The sequence below is a fragment of the Acomys minous genome, assembly GCF_964271855.1.
Source record: "Acomys minous genome assembly, chromosome: 12".
Lineage (NCBI taxonomy): Eukaryota > Metazoa > Chordata > Mammalia > Rodentia > Muridae > Acomys > Acomys minous.
The window spans coordinates 54,065,604-54,082,559 of NC_140493.1; the positions used below are offsets into that span (position 1 = coordinate 54,065,604).

At 41.5% G+C, this 16,956-nt stretch overlaps 1 protein-coding gene across 1 annotated transcript; it reads left to right on the forward strand.

The window, feature by feature from the left end:
- Positions 1-8,069: 8,069 nt before the first annotated feature.
- On the forward strand, positions 8,070-12,244 carry TMEM74 (transmembrane protein 74). The gene is made up of 2 exons (XM_084803233.1): positions 8,070-8,206; positions 10,167-12,244. The coding sequence occupies exon 2, from the start codon at positions 10,553-10,555 to the stop codon at positions 11,468-11,470; it is 918 nt and encodes a 305-aa protein (XP_084659359.1). The 5' UTR covers positions 8,070-8,206; positions 10,167-10,552; the 3' UTR covers positions 11,471-12,244.
- Positions 12,245-16,956: the final 4,712 nt, after the last annotated feature.

A 16,956-nucleotide genomic window follows, 5' to 3' on the forward strand; every position in this document is an offset into this window, starting at 1 on the left:
TTCCCTCGCCCGCATGTCCTGTGGGTTCAAGGACTCAAAGGGTTCACACCTTTTAACATAAACACAATCTAAGAAGGCAGGTCATGGTCACAGAGCTAGCAGGAATATCATTTACAGCAGCAGAAGAAATTTCAACCATAAAAGCACAGACATAAATATATTTTCTGAAAGGAACAGATGAACAGAGAAGAAATGGAATGGAGTCTATCGTGTCCAACACAGTGAACCAGAGCTCCTAATACTAATAAGGAAGAATGGAAATGACATATAATAATTTCAACAATAAGGAAAGCCATCAATAAAATTACAGGAATTAGAAAACATCTCTCAGTAATGACCTTCAAAGTAAATGGCCTCAGCTAACCAAAAAGACATATCCAGACTGGCTAAGTGCATTAAAGAATTGTAAACTCATACACATAGAAAGCCATAGATCAAGTGAAGAAGCCAGACAAGCTAGTGTTGCTGTTTTGTTATTTGATAAAAAGAGACTTGAAATCAAAATTGTCAGAAGATGAGGGAAGCCACTAGGTAATTTACTTTTTCTATTTCATTAATTATTCTCTCTCTCTCTCTCTCTCTCTCTCTCTCTCTCTCTCTCTCTCTCTTTCACACACACACACACACACACACACACACACACACACACAGCTCAGCCTGTTTAATGTTACCTGTATGTATAATGTTTTCAGGACTAACCATGAAGTACAGGATAACTAGTTGGTGTGCTTTTTGTTAGGGAAGACTATTTCTTCTGTGGACAGTATTCCTTAGCTGCCTATAGATCTTTGTGTAAGGTTGAAACTTCGTGAACTTTCATAAAACCAACACTAATGGGCATTAAATCTCAGACAAGTGCTGATATAATAATAGTGCTTAATTTCAATATTATATTACTCAGATCACATAAACAAACATTAACATGAAAGCACACAGGGTTCCAAATAGCTAAAACGTTCCTTAACAGGAAGAGCAAGACAGAAGGTATCAACAATACTTGGCCTCAAATTATACCAAGAGCCACAGTAACAAAATCATGCCAGTACTTTTCACAGAAAGAGACAAATGGAATAGGACAAAAGATTCAGAAGTAACTCCACACAGCTACAGCCACCTGAGAAAACTGGATTTCCCCTGTTTAGACCAGATCCCATTCTTCACAAAAATTAACTCTAAGTGGATCAAAGACTGCAATATCAGACCAGAAACATTAAAACCGAGTGAAACAAACAAACACAAACCTTCCCAGATACAGCATAAGTAGAGATTTTCTGAAAAGAGCCCCAGTAGCACAGGAAATAATGGCAAGAGCTGTGCAATGGTATTAGATGACGTTAGGCAACTTCTACACAACAAAAGAAATAATCATACGAATTCAGTTTAAAGAAAAGGTTTTGCCAACTATTCATCAGACAGGGTACATATAGGACATATTAAAACAAACCCAACTATTAAATGCCATAAAATCAAATCACCTAATTGTTGAATGGGTTGGCTAGTTGAACAAATAGTTCTCAAAACTGGGAAATACAAATGAACAGTACATATTTTTAAAGTGTTCAGTTGCATTAGTCATCATGGAAATGCAATTAAAACTTCACTGAGAGTCTGTCTCACTCCAGTCAGTATGGCTACCATCAAGAAAACAAATTACAAAAGACGCTGTCAACATGAGAGGAAAGAGAAACTGTGTTCATTGCGGACAGGAACATGAACTAGTCCAATTACATGGGCATTAGTATGGAGGTTCCTCCAGGAACTAGTAGATCTCATGTATGACCCAGCTGTGATTCTTAGTACAAACTGCAATGGTCCAATAATTGCTGAAGGAAGACCCCATAGTATGCAAAAGCAAAGAGCATTTATTCTGCAGAAACAGCCAGCATACAAAAGTCAACCACCCTTACAAAATGGTGACCTTGAAGAAGGAAGCTCACAGGCTCCTTTTAAAGGCAGAAGAGGGAATTCCAGTTGCAGTTAAGTAATCTTTACCAGGATGGTAAAGGCGCTTGTATAGATTTGATTGGTTTGGACTTAGGGAAGGAATGGTCACCTCACATCTAGTTTTACTCTCAGACCAGATGTTCAAGTGGTTCCTGATTGGCTGGCCTTCTCCTTTGGTTTTTTGTGAAGCCTGGCTGATGCTTCTGGGAAACTGAAATTTAGGCCTAACATGGAGGCCTCATTTTAAAATGGAGTGAGTTTGGACCTCTCTCTTACCAGACAGACCTTAAAGAATATATCTATGCTTATTATTACTATATTCAAAACAGGAAATAGGACCAGGCTAGACCTCTATTGCTACATAAAATCAAAAAGAAAACAAGGTACATATACATCATGAAATGTTATTCAGTTGTAAAGAAAAATAAAATTCCTGCATATTTAGGAAATAGTATGCGACTGAAAATCATTACGTTAAGTAAAAAAACACTATACTTAGAAAGACACATGCATCCTTTATCTTATGTGAAGGCCTACATTGAGGGAGCCTGGTTAAAGCTTTCATTTTCTCACCAGCCTTGGCTTAAGTTTTTGTCTCTCAGAAACAGACTTCAGTTACAGGGAAAACCATAGAGAATGGACAACCAATCAGAACTGGCCAAGACATCTGTCCAGAGCAGATAAGGTTGCTCAACTGCCGGTTTAAACTGTCCCCTAACTCACAGTAACTCCTGACTTGGCACCAGCCAATCCCCAATGCACCTGTACATGCACTTCTAGTTCACACCAATGGAGAGAAAGATGACCTAAATGTATCTGGAATTCCCCTAACTGGCTTTAAAACGAGCCTGTGTGCTCACCTGGGGGTAGCCATTTTTTTAAGTGGATGACCGCTGTATGCAGGATTCTTATTTTCTCAAAATAAAAACACTCTTGCCAATTGCATGTGTGAATGGTGGTCTCTGAGTGGTGAGTTTTGGTCCTTAACAACGTATAAAAGTTGTGTGTGTGTTTGTGTGTTTAAAAATAACAAACTAAAGAGGGCTTAGATAACATTTTCTTTTCTCAGTGTTTCTCTTTTAGCTGTGGGTTGAATGGCTTCATGGATCTAAACAGGCTGAACGCTGTGATGTGCTGTCCTGACATAGGCCCTGATGTGAAGATGACCAGCATAGCATAGATTAAAACCTCCAAAGCCAGATCAACACAGCCAACTTTGCTTTAAAATTAGATTACCTCCCGTATTTGTTACAGTGAGAGAAATCTAACAGAGTTCTGTTGTGCATATAAACTTGGAAGTCCTTATTTAGGTGAGAAATAAAGGGAATTTTATTTTATTGGCTTGCATGAAAAACAAAACAAAACAAAAATCCAGCAAGCTCCTTCTTGACACCCCAAACAAATGGAGGGTAAAATGAACTTTACTTCTTGTACTCCTTGGGCACAAGTGTTGGAGTGACCTACAAATATTGTATTTCTCATTATAAAAAAGTATGTTCTTAATTGTTATTTGAAGCCCAATACCCAGCTATCGGCGTACATCAATGTCACTGCCTCATCTGCGTTTAAGAGTAAGGCAAGCTGGTCTCAAACTGGTGAACCTTCTGCCTCAGACTTCTCAGTGCTAAGACTGCAGGTATGTCCTCACATCTAGCAACTACTCCAATCTGCTTTCAAAGTTCTCAACTCCCTCAGTCTCTTACTAAAGCCCTTCTGTCACCCTACCTCTTGGCATAATAGCTGACCTTCCCTTTGCAGTTCGTTAGCATGGTGTGCACCGGGTGGCGATGGGTCTTTCCTCAGTTCCAACTGCAGAGATCCCTTATCGTTATGTCTGTTTTCTGTCTATGTCTGCAAACATTTTGAAGGTAGATTCAGTCTTTTCCTCCTTGGATTTTTTTTTTTTTTACTGAGCCTGGGACAGTGTTTGGGAAGGAACAGAGCCTCTCAACTTTCATTTATGGCAGGATATGTGAAGAGTGTCAAATGTGCCTCTGAGCATGGACAGCTAGGTCCTATGTATACTCTGTTTTCAGGGCTGAATGCTGGGTATACCAATCTAGTCTGTGAAAATTCATCAGGCTGGACAGTTATAACTTACACATGACCATTTACTGTATACTTCAGAAAATTTCCCAGGAAGGAAGAACACCAGATGTTACCCTGTTAACGCAAGCAGACCCTGGCGTAACCTCTGTGGCAGGTCTCACAACTGAACAGCTGATCTCATAGTTGTACTAGCCGGGCAAGGTGGCACACGCTGTTAACACCAGCACTCAGGAGACAGAGGCTGGGGGAATCTCTGTGAGTTCGATGCCAGCCTGGTGTCCAAAGTGAGTCCAGGATAGCCAAGGCTATACTGAGAAACCCTGTCTCGAAAAACAAAACAAAACAATTTAACAAAACAAAACACACACAAAAAAAACTCCAACCAACCAAACAAGAGTAAAGCAAGCTGCTAAAGGAAAGGTGACCTTCCTCAGCCTACTAGTTGAGTAAAGAATGTGGCTTTTTGCAAAATAAAGAGCTGGGGCAGGAAGTAGGGGCAGAGCTTCTTCTGGGCAGGTGGTGCCACAGACTGAGATGCAGGGAGACCCAGACAGATGTGGGTGGAAGAGGCAGAAGGAGACAGAAGGGAGACAGAAGGATGCAGAAAGGCAGTGAGAACCACTAAGAGTGCTGGAGTGCTGGGAAGTAGGAGTCAGCTGAGGGGACCGCCCCAGCAAAAGGTCAACAGCCTCACACTTTATAGATGTCTCCAAGTGTTAGTTAACTCTCAAGCCACAATACACAAGAATCCCAGGTTCTTAAACTAAATTGTTTAAAGTTGTAAGCACGTCTCCCAGTGCCAAACAAACCCGGATGCCTCCAGTTTTCCCTTCTAAAATTGTTTCCAAAGCCCTGGGTGACCCTTCTTCTAAAAATACCCATGTTTAATGTTGAGGGGTGTCTTTTTGTAGTTTTCTTGCTTCTCATGCAGCTGTAAATTAACTATAAAGGCACTTAGTCCATGGTCTCACCTTTTATAAAATTTGTTCAGAAAAAAAATCATCTTATTTATAAATACAAACAAACTTTCTCTATACTTCATAATTATCTTTGTGAGATTGATCCGTTCTGAATACAACTCTAGTTCCTTCATTATATTGTAGGGGCAAAATTAATGCCATATCCTATATGTAATTTATATTCTACAATTAATGATGGTCTGTATGAGAACTTGTCCTCTAGGTGCCCTTCTCCCTGTGTTCTGGGAATGACACCTGCCACCACTCTACAGAAACTGCACTGGAACAATTAGATACATTGAACGCCCAATGATCCTCTGAGATAAAACAGCTTCCCTGGAGATTCAACCTCCTGGACCCAACCTGCCAGAAGGTCTGCTTTCCTGAGACTCACAACTTTCCCTGGAGATCTGGGCTCCACTCAGCCTGCCTGTAGGACTACATTCCCGAGACTCACGACCCCCCATTTATGGTTCTGTCCTTACTTCCCTGCGACCTACTCTTAATTACAGTTTTTCCTTATAAACCCATTACCCTGAAGCTCTGGTATCACTCTCCTATCCTGCTCCATCAGGAAGGGTTGTGATGTGAAGCTCTGAGCCCGTAATACAGGACCCTGTGTTTGTTACATCAATATTGAGTCCTGGTGGTCTTTTTTTTTTTTTTTTTTTTGATCTCATGATCTGGGTAATCTTGGCATAACAATATGCATCTCAGCGTACTAATATTCTGTATTATATGTATCTATCCTCTTGTTGATCGACAGTTTCTTGCATGGGGTGTCATGTTAAGTCTTAAGAGGAAATTTCTGGATCGTGTTTTACTTTTGGGCTTAATTGAGTTTCAAGAATTTTTTGCATTTCCTCATTCAGTATTATGTGGTTCGAGTTGCTCCATAACTTCTAAAAATCCCACCTTGTTCACTGGACATAAGGTCATTTATTCTGGTGGGTGGGTAAGTCCTTCGACTATGGCTTTAAATTTCAGCTTATTTGTTAGTGATGATGCTATTCACTCTCCAAACAGGTCTTTAATAGTTATATACAAACCTGCATGTGATTTAACTTGAGGTGTAGAACTTCTGTATCACCAAAAAACAAATCTTTTACAGTGACTTACAAAGCCTCATTCTCCATTCTCAATCCTGCCAGGCAATATTATCCACAACCATATATCTTTTATTTAAAATTGATATGCATATATCAATGTATATGGGTTATATGCTTATAATATAACTTTAACCAAATCTTTCTGAAATTATCTTTTTTTTACTTCCCTACTGCTCAGCCTCTCATGAAAACACTAAATCCTCTGAGAAAGTGTATTTTTAATTAATCCTTATCATTTTGGCTGAAGAGAGAAAATTTGAGCACAGATTTTGTAAAGAGGCTAGATGTTAAAAGCTCCAACACTACTCTTGACCTAAATAGTCAATTTACCAAGAACCTATTTTATTACTAGTTAATCTAGTATAATAGTGATTGTTCCTCCAATAGCAGAGTAAATTGAGACATATTAAAATTTATGTAAATCAAAATCGTTATGTAGCTTCTTAATGCTATCATTTTACTAAGGTCAATAGCTTTGCTAGCAGATACTGTGGGTCCACTTGCTGTTGGATACATGTTGTATGATGTCATGCTCATAGACAATAACAGAAAAATGCTCATTTTCAAGGAGGCTAAATTTTATTTTGAAAGGAGAAACACATAGAAAGCAATGTAAAGTATATATGAAACAGTGCATATGTAAAAATTCCAGTTTAAAGGGAAGTGAATTATGCCATTAGATCACCAAAGGGGACAAGGTTTAGGACGTTAACCAAGAAAAAAACCCTTTAAAAAAGTTTCAAGGTCAGGCTTTTAGGAACATTTTAGATATAGCAACGCATGATGGAGGCTGGGCGTGGGGATTCTTTTACCAGCAAATGGGATTTTTGTAGAGCTTGTCTTTCAATCAATCCTTCTTTACCACTTTTTCTCTGTAAAATTCTGAAGGAAAATTTGTTGTGTACTGACATAGAATCAACTTAATTTTTTGTGTGAATGTTAACTTAATTTTCACATGTCTGTGAATTGCATGTATGCCTAGTTCCTATGGGGGTCATTTCTTCCTTGGCACACTATACTGTTTTCTGATGAGAAGGTATTTTCTGTTTCTCTATTGCATTCAGCCTTCAAAGAGACACTTTTCAACCTTATTTATGAGGGAATCTCTCAGTACTATAGATTGGAAGTGGAACGCAAACACAGTGTAGGTGTCCAAAAGGGAACAACTAAACAACCTCAGTAGCTTCAACCTTCAATTTTCCGTACTAAATCTGACTCCTCTCTTACCCTATGTCCCCATCAGTCAGTATAGCATAATACTGAATACCAATGGCATGAATTTGGCTACTATTTTGTAATTCAGAAATTCTGTAAAATTAAGGACTTTTGGAGTACCTTTAAAATTGGATGAATTATATAAAATATGTAGGAAAGTCCCTGGCTATAACAAATTCTGCCTATGTTCTCTGATTTTCTAAGTTAGTAGTACATTCAACAGATGCAAGATCTAATGGTAAGTATAGGTGATAAAGTGATGAACATGCCACTGTTACCCTCAGTGTTGACATTTCTGCCTATTTTATGGGAAAGGAACCATACTCCTGGATAAGATTTTAAAGGCTATTGCTTATTGAATTTGTAACCTTGGGGGACAGGGAGCATTGAATCCCTGTGAGCCTTCTTCTGCATCTTAAAAAGACGAGTGATAAAATCTTCTACTTTGAAACTGTGTTTTGAATATTAAATATGACAAAGTATGCAAATTGCTTGGCACACAGTTGGAACTAAAATGTAACACTTGTTTCCCGTCTTCTTCCTGTGCTAGGAGGCTAGGAGGATGGTGGGGTAGGGAGGTAAGGTTGACACACTCAATTTAGAGAGGCCAGCGCTTGACAGGCAGGTAAACGAGTGTGTGGAGTAAAGTGCTCTCCAGAAGAGCAAAATCCTGTAGGTGTTGGACAACGCGCAAAGGAGGGAATGCAAGGACCTCTCCTGAACTACATCTCCCGGGATGCTCAGCAAAGGGAGCACCCCGCCCCGCCCTGCCCCGCCCAGCCCGACTCGGCGGGCACCGCCCACCCAGCGGAACCCAGCGGCGAACACAGGCTACAAGTGCTGCGGCTGGGGAATAGCGGACTTTTCTCTGGGAGCCACGCGGACGCGAGTGCTCCTGGATCCAGCTTCACTGGGTGGCCAAAGCAGAAGGTGAGTGGCAGAGAGTGGCATGGGGAGGAAGCGCGCGGAGTGGAGAGAGAGCTGGAGCCTGGAGCTAAAAGGAGCCTGGGCGCGCATCCCCACTCCCCGCCCTAGGTGCCAGCAGGACCTCAGCGGATGCAGCTAGACTGCAGGTGCCTTGATGGGCCAAGAGTTCGCCGGAGGACTGACTGATCCCGCAGCCAGTTGGGGGCTCCCCTATCCAGTTCTGGCAGTGGGTCTTTTAAACCTAGTGCGCTGATCCTGCATCCCGCATCCCACATCTCTAGGTGGTCTTCTGCAAACCAGCTTTGTCCCTGTCAGTTCTGTCCATATTTTGCTTTTTAATTGAGGAGCAGCAGACTAGGGAAAAAGGCTGCCCCCTGCCTTGGAGGTGCAATCTCATTAACTGAGCTTTTAAACAGATCAGGGGGGAGGGGGGAAGAGGGAAGAAGGGACCTTTAGCTGGTCCCCTGGGATTATCCATCCGTCACTGAGGCTGGATTACAGATCTGCAAATGAACTGTACAGTTAGTGAGGCAGAGAGGGGAGGAGAGAGGGAGGGAGGGAGGGAGGGAAGACGGGAGGAAGGGAGGAAGGGAGGAGAGAGAGAGAGAGAGAGAGAGAGAGAGAGAGAGAGAGAGAGAGAGAGAGAGAGAGAGAGATTCTAGCTTTGTTATAGATTGGAAGTTTTGTAAGCTATCCTACCAATTTTATCTAAAAGAGTGTAATATGATTAATTAATTGTGCCAAAGGCTAGTTGGAGCGACTCATGCCTCAGGGACTCCTCTGTGAGGCTTTCTTTTCTGTAATTGCTGAAACCAGTTTCCATCTCTTCCTTCACTGACGGATCCTTCAGGAGGGGCTTGTCCACTTGATGAAGGAAAACTCTGATTCAGTTATGGTTTCCTTGAACTCAGCGCTGTGCTTATCTCCTTTTTTGTTGTTGTTCTTTTTGTATATTTGAGGCAAGGATGGGGGGGGGGAGTCAAAATACAGCAGGAAACATGGGGTATTTCTTTTATGTTCTGTGACTTGCCTGGCTGTCTTGGTGAGGCTTGCTTGTACATGGTTGGAGTTGGGGATTTTGACACCAACTCCCCCTCAAGCCGTGGGTTAAACCATTCTGGACTGAAATAAAGACAAAAGGAGTCCTTGATTAAACCCCCTATATTTAGTGAACGGGGGGGGGGGGTTGAATTTTTATTCCCAAGGAAGCTAGCAAAGGTAGGAAAAGATAGGCAGATGGCTTTCTGTTCAACACAGAGCTCTGTCCTAGCAAGGCTCTTGTGCAGTGGAGGTGGAGAAGTGGAATGGATAGAGTTTCAGAGGTAGCCTTGGGAAATCACGCCTCACCTCTTTGCCTTGATGAAATGCTATGCGTTTATCATCTTTTCCCACCCGGAAGTGGCCACTTTCCGGTGCTTGTTTGTTGGCAAACTGTAGGGAGAAGTAACTCAGACTCACCGAGATTTTTGCCAGCGGGAAGAGCGGACACTCTGTGGGAGCAGGCAGTATGTGTGTGTGAAGCTGAGGAGCTCACTGTGTGTTTTATAGAAGCCACAGTGAAGTGTGTGAGCTGCCCCTGTGGAACATGGAGTGGATTAAGCAGGATAGATGTGCATATGGTTAAATTCACACAGGGCCCAAGGCTGTGTGTCGTGGGTTACTAGATACATGAATGAGTGAATCACTGGACCCGATTCTGATTCCTCCTGTTGGTCACTGGCTGATTAAGTCATCCTTTTCATTCAGTTCATAGCTGCTAAGTCAAGATGCTGATGCCATGGCACCCAGCTGATGAGAGCATGCGTTCATTAAAGCTAATCTGTATTAGAATCTGTTCTGACCTGGAGTTGGAAACACACACTCTAATTGAATTGTTAGGAAGTCTGCTCTTGCTCAAGTCCTCCAGAAATCCAGCAGCTCGGCTAAAAAGGGCCCCACCTTTCTCATTTGTGTCTTTCTACAGGAAACTTGCCTTCTCATCTGAGGGATTCTGTCACAGGAATGTGTGAGTCCCTGGATAAATTTGGCTTGGTGACAGCAGTGTGTTGTCCCCAGAGATTCTGCCACATCCTCCTCGCTCCTTTTCTACCCTGACTGCCAACCCCTGTGACAAGTCAGAAGATTTGCTGCTTTCATGGCCTTCTGCCCCTAGCTTTTCTTTCTCACCCCCCCCCACCCCCTCATGAGGAACTGAGGCCAAAGTGTTCTCAACAAGCCATGGCTGTGAAGGAAACAGGGACCAGAGGAGCAGGCCTCCCTACAGTATGGGTTTAGATTCTGCCAGGTTCTTATCTGTGCTGCCACTAGAAGAGCTTCTGGAAATTGCTGGGAGAATTCTAACCAGCTCCCATGGAGCTCCAGTCCCTGACTAAGAGCAACAGCCCTGTGGACCTGTGCAGTGCTGTGGAGTGGAGTTCAGGCAACGCTCCTGGTGACCATGCAGAAGAAGTAGCTATCAGAGCTGCTTTTCGCTGTCAGAAAAACTTGACATCCACACCAGGAGCAGTTGCGGTGGAAGTGTCTAGAACTAGCCCATTTTTAACATCCCCAACCTCCTTGCTCCCATACGATGCTACTGAGACGAGCTTCTTCCCGTCAGGCCCTCCTGACTCAGAGATTGACCAAGTCATAGCAGATCGTAAAGTCTGTAATTGTTGCAGCCAGGAACTAGAAACTTCTTTTACGTACGTGGATGAGAATGTCAACTTGGAACAGAGAAGCCAGAGGTCCCCATCAGCAAAAGGCAGTCATCACCCTGGAGATCTTGGATGGGGGAACTCTAATGAATGGTCCCACGAGGCTCCCATGTCTCTGATATCCGAAGATGAAGATGACACAAGTTCAGAAGCCACGTCTTCAGGGAAGTCTGTAGACTATGGCTTCATTAGCGCCATCTTGTTCTTGGTCACTGGTATCTTGCTGGTGATCATTTCTTATATTGTCCCTCGGGAGGTGACAGTGGATCCCAACACAGTGGCAGCCAGGGAGATGGAACGCCTAGAAAAGGAGAGTGCAAGGCTAGGGGCACACCTGGACCGCTGTGTGATCGCTGGCCTCTGCCTCCTCACCCTCGGGGGAGTCGTTCTCTCGTGCTTGCTAATGATGTCCATGTGGAAGGGGGAGCTCTACCGCCGAAGCAGATTTGCCTCTTCCAAAGAGTCTGCAAAACTCTATGGTTCCTTCAACTTCAGGATGAAAACCAGCACTAATGAAAATACTATGGAGCTGTCCTTGGTAGAGGAAGATACCCTTGCTGTACAGAGTTAATTCTGAACTTCGTAAGAGACAGCCATGGACTTTATATGAAAAGAAAAAAAAATTAAGTCAACTGAGTCCTTTAATTGTTTGGCAAGAAACGGTTTTGTTTGTTTGTTTGGTTTGGTTTTGGTTTTGGTTTTGGTTTATTTTTCCCCACCAGTTGTAAAAGAAACCATGGTCAGTTTCCCCTGACTTGCTGCAAACTGAAAACTTATGCACTGACTGTAATTACCATGAGCTTCTATGTCTATACCCAAATATTTCCATCAATGTAATTCACAAGAGGTTTCTTTTACATAAACATGAGTATTATTCCTACTGGGTACTAGAGCGGCTCCTGCAGATGGGATCACTTGGCGATCTAGTCTGTGAAACATAAGGACTAATTAAATAGTATGGCGTACATTTAATTCCCAAAGGTGCTTTTCTTTTTAAATGTTCTTCCTGTAATTTGGCTAAACACTAAAATGTAGACTTTGGAAGTGTGAATATTTTGAAACTTACAGATGGTGGTTATTTTTCAAAAGCTATGAGATATTATATTTTAAATTATTACTATATTTAGAAATGACACCTATGCCACTAATATGTAACATCTAATAAAGAAAGTGATACAAATAATCTTCAGACCCATGTGAGGCTAACTGTTAGCACAAGGTATATTGCTGATGCCTTCTTCCCCAATGAAGTAGATGTATTGGTTGATAATGTGTTTTGTTTCCTGCTTGTGGATTTGCACTCACCCTGAAGATCCATGCCCTTGAAATCTTCCCTCTCATATATGTGTGTATATATATACATATATACATACATATATATATATATAAATATATAGCAAAATATTAGACTTTAAAAACATATCTCCCGGCAGCCAAACATCTAGACAGGTCTGAGTGGGCTTGGCAGTCTCCCAGGTGACATTTGGAGAAAACTCCAGTATAATCGTAGCTACACTCTTGGGAACAATGCCTAGCAAAAGCTATCACATAGGAGTCACTAAGCCCATAGCCAAATCTTACACTGGAGAGGAAAATCCAACTCACTCATTTAGTGGGAGTTGTGCTTATCCTTAGTCCTGATTCTTTTTGACAAGGTCTGAATACCATTCTGAGGACCTTGGACATTGGAGCCATAAGGACCATGTTCATACCTCAGAAAGTGGAAAGGTCTGGTTTATAGGAGGCACTCTGGGCAAGTGGTCAGGAAAGCAATGAGAAACACAGGCTAAGAAAGATATTGAGTTATATTGGTGTTCTTTGAAGTGGCCCAGGCGTTTCATTACTATGTTACAAAGACAAGTGGTTCATTCTTTTTTTTTCCCCTTATTAATTTATTCTTGTTACATCTCAATGGTTATCCCATCCCTTGTATCCTCCCATTCTTCCCTCCCTCCCATTTTCCTCTTATTCCCCAAGAGGACTGGAGCCAGGAATGGGTGTGGGCAAAGGGATGAGCTAGTGAGGAAGGTATTTCATTGGAGATTTTTAAGCCCACCTAAGTCTAGTGTAGACATCTGTGTTGTTATTGAGGACTTCGGATGAACCGTGAGTTTGCGCATCATGAGCTCTGGTAGCTACCAGAGCAATTTGTCGAGATAGCTTTATTAAGAGTTAAAGGAGAATGGAGTATAGGAGACCGAGGTGGGGATGGCAAGTATGCTACAGAGTTTCTAGTTAAAAATAAGAAAAGAGTGGGAAGTATATACATGGCCCCATTGCCTCACCCCGTAAAGTACTTACCCATGAAGTGCTGGCTTACTGAGCCACAAAGTACCAGAAAGAATTGCATTTTGTTTGCTGTAGCTGGTCCTTTGTGCTTGGTTTCCACGTGATTTTCATGTCTTCTATGCCAAAAGCACAATCTCAAAAGTTTAAAATTTACCTTCTTGACGTATATTTAGTTTTGATTGCTAGTCTGCTTGAGAAAACTACTTTGGCAGTGTCTAGTGAGTAGATAGAGTTGGGTTCAAACTGCATCAGCCAAACTGGTAAAATAGAATTTAAACTGATTTGAAGCCAGGCCTCTGAGTCATGTAGACATCCCAGCACGTGGGAGGCAGAATGAGAAGATCAATGAAGGGCCAAGGCCAGCTTGGACCACAGTAAGTTCCCGAACAGCATATAGGGTAAGACTGTCTCAAAGCATCAAGCTAAAACAAACCATTCGCATTTATTTATATGAGATCTCTGAACGCTGTTTTTATTTATTTGCAAACCATAATTAATTAGTTGCATAGCAAACGAAACAGAACTAAGTTGTGGTCCAACTTTCGGTTCTTACTGAGTTTGGAAATTAAATACGAAGGCTGTATTTTCAATCCTATGCAAATGACAATAAAGGAAGAAAGGAGTTGGTTCATATAGGAAAAGTTACTGAAATTACTGCGCTTAGTGATATATATATTCTAAAGACAGCACTTTTAAAAAAATCATTTCAGAAAAGAAGACTTTAAATGAAAAGTAAACAAATGCTCATTTCTGCGATATCTAAAACTGCTCAAACACAGGGCACATCACATAAGGTTCTGCTGATATGGGGGAAGGCGATTACACCCAAAGGGACCAATTCAGAAAATCACCTGGATGCTTTCTTTACGCTGCGCTGATGAAATCCTGATAATTACCTCAATCGACTTTCCTCCAGCTTTTCTATTCGTGTTGCCCTCACCCATCCTGTGAAAGCCTGACTTTGAGACGATTACTTGAATTTAAAATAAAGCCGAGGAACGAGGACGGGGCCCCGGGGTTGTGTCGTATGTGTGAGGCCCTGGGTCCAGCCCTCAGCGCTGCAGGAGAATGATAAACCTAAAGTTAACGCAGGCAAAGAACTTCCGGCCCTGTTGATTTCAATATGGTACAGGGCAGCGTGGGTACTAGAGTCACTGTGGCCTGACCATATGAGAAAGCAGACACTGAGCAAACTGGGGCCTACGCTTTGACTTTGGATCTTTCTGGGGCTTCCTGGATATGGTGCCTCCATCGTTATCCGTGGAGGCTTCGTTAGGCTAATGGACAGTGTAAGCTTGCTAATGTTACTAATAAATGACCCTGTTTGTGGGCAGGAGACATCGCTGCAGAGGTCGCACAGTTCTTTTTACAGTGCTGTTTCCTTGGCAGCCATTTGGAGCTCCTGATGTGACCATGCAATGTGACGTGCTGGCCTTTCCTGTGAAGCTTTCCTCCTTCCAGGCTCCTTGCTAGGCACCTGGTTTGTGATTTAAGGCTGCTAGAAACCATCAAGTCCTCTCTTGCCCGAGGCGGTTTTGCCCATACCACTGCTAAGTCCCTGAATTCCGTAAAACCCAGATGCTTACCTTGGTACCTAATACTTAAAATATCTGATCCCATCCTCTCTCTTTAAAAATAAAAATAAAAAAAAACCTGTTTTGACCAATTTGACCACGGCTAGCACATATCTTTCGACATGCAAATGTAAATAAACAAACTGCCAGACCCCCTCCCCCAAATTTGTGCTTTCCTTTCCTTTGTCCCTAGAGTGAAGTCAAATAAGTAAAAATGTACCATGAAAAAAATATCAGAAATTAAGGATATGAATACACACACACACACACACACACACATACACACACACACACACACACACACAGAGAGAGAGAGAGAGAGAGAGAGAGAGAGAGAGAGAGAGAGAGAGAGAGAGAGAGAGAACAATTACATCTGAACATTCCGGCCTTCGTCTCTCTAGCGTACCCACATATGAAACTCTTATCTGGGCTAATGGCCAGAGAAAAACAGGCAACATCCATGTATCTATTGGAAGATTTTTCAATCTGAACATTTGATCCTATGGCAGCAAGGCAAGCCACCACAAAAGCATGGCCTGACAAAAGGAGTTCACAATGCTTGTCAGTGGTTCCCCGGTGGCAGCAGCAAGATATAATACCGTCTGCTGCATCTGGCGGCACCAAAGAGTAAGACACATCCGTCCAGCTTCCTGGGATTGCTTTAGCTTCTACAAAGCGGGGCATACGCAATGACCACAACGAAGAATTAAAACGAAGTCTCAGTGGGCTTTTCCCAGCACCTAGGAACTAAGAAGGCAGATAACGAACCGACAGTTTTGATTTTCAAACTATTTTCGGCTATATCATTTTTATGGTCCACACAATATTCTATAAAATCTATCTTTTAGTTTTCAAGGGCATGTAAGTTTGGAATTAATTTGCCTGACTGACATCAATACTGTGAACGGGAAGGTGCTACTGAAAACACACAGAATTGCTTTCTAAAACCCGTGGCTTAACTTAAAAGCATACTTATGGCTTTTGTTTATTAAGTGTGCAAGTTGATGGGCACAAGCCTGTATATATGTTAGGGTATGTTTTATAGCTACAGAACTTATATTCCTAAAATATCTTAGATTAATTTTCTTATTGGTATTTAGCATGCCTTCTTGTTGATTTCTGTGAAGAAGAAGCTTTTCACAGGTAATAACAATTTGGAATCAACCTCAGAATGAGATGCTTTAAGTATATGAATCTTTTTCTTCATTTTCTAGTGTCCCACAAATGCTTTTTTATTTATTTTTAACCTTGAAGCTATAAGCTCATATGTACGCAGAATATTCATAAATTATTTTAATTTTAATTTATAGTTTTCTTACATAGAAATGTGAACAGCACTGTTTTTGGCTCCAAAGTTGAGTGACTTCCCTTTAGTTCAGAAACAGCTAGTCTTGCTTCCCATTGTGTCCTTCACAGGCTGAAAAAAAAAATTAGGCTATGAAGGCAAAGACGTATCTTCCCACCGCTTTGTATTTCCTGTGATTCTCTTCCAGCTCTTCTTTTTACTTTTTTTTTTTTTTTGCTAAATCAAAGTAATTGATGTTGATTATGTATTTTTTGATACTGTACTGGGCAATCATGGAAGATGATGGGGTTTTTTCCCTCATGGCATTGATACCTTTATATATTAATAATGTGTCCTGTCATTCTAAAAATAAAAATATTTATTGAGATGTTTTTGGTGTGTTTAAATTTTATTGAAGTCTAATAATGCATATTTGGTCTTTTAGTATTACCTTTTTAAATTATCCGTGTACAAGAAAAAAAAATAAAAGTAATGCTTACGCCCAGGTAATGTGTAACATTCTTCTTGCTAACCCTGTCTTTAAACTGTGTGTATCTTAATAGTTTTTCTTTGTGTGTATGAAATAATGAACACTACTTAGATTTCTCTAAATTAGTTGGTATTGAACTTAATGCATGATCTGCAGGATTTGAATAGGCAGTTTAAGAACACTCACCTGAAAAATCTAAGGTCTTATTCCTTGACCAGCATCATTTAATGCCTTGACCAGACTAGGAAATCTAAGTAGGGATGTCAAGGGAATACATACAGAAAAGCTGGATTCAGATGGGCTCTGATGGAATGGCACCAATTACCAAGCAACCCAGAAGCCCAGCCTGTTTATTATATTCAGAGCAGGAGAGGAGTTGGCTAGATATAGGAGATGTCTTGTAGGAGGGCAGACTCAGG

What these genes read in the sequence shown, in the direction of transcription:
- TMEM74 (XM_084803233.1), top strand. Translation starts at nt 10,553, where the DNA reads ATGGAGCTCCAGTCCCTGACTAAGAGCAACAGCCCTGTGGACCTGTGC.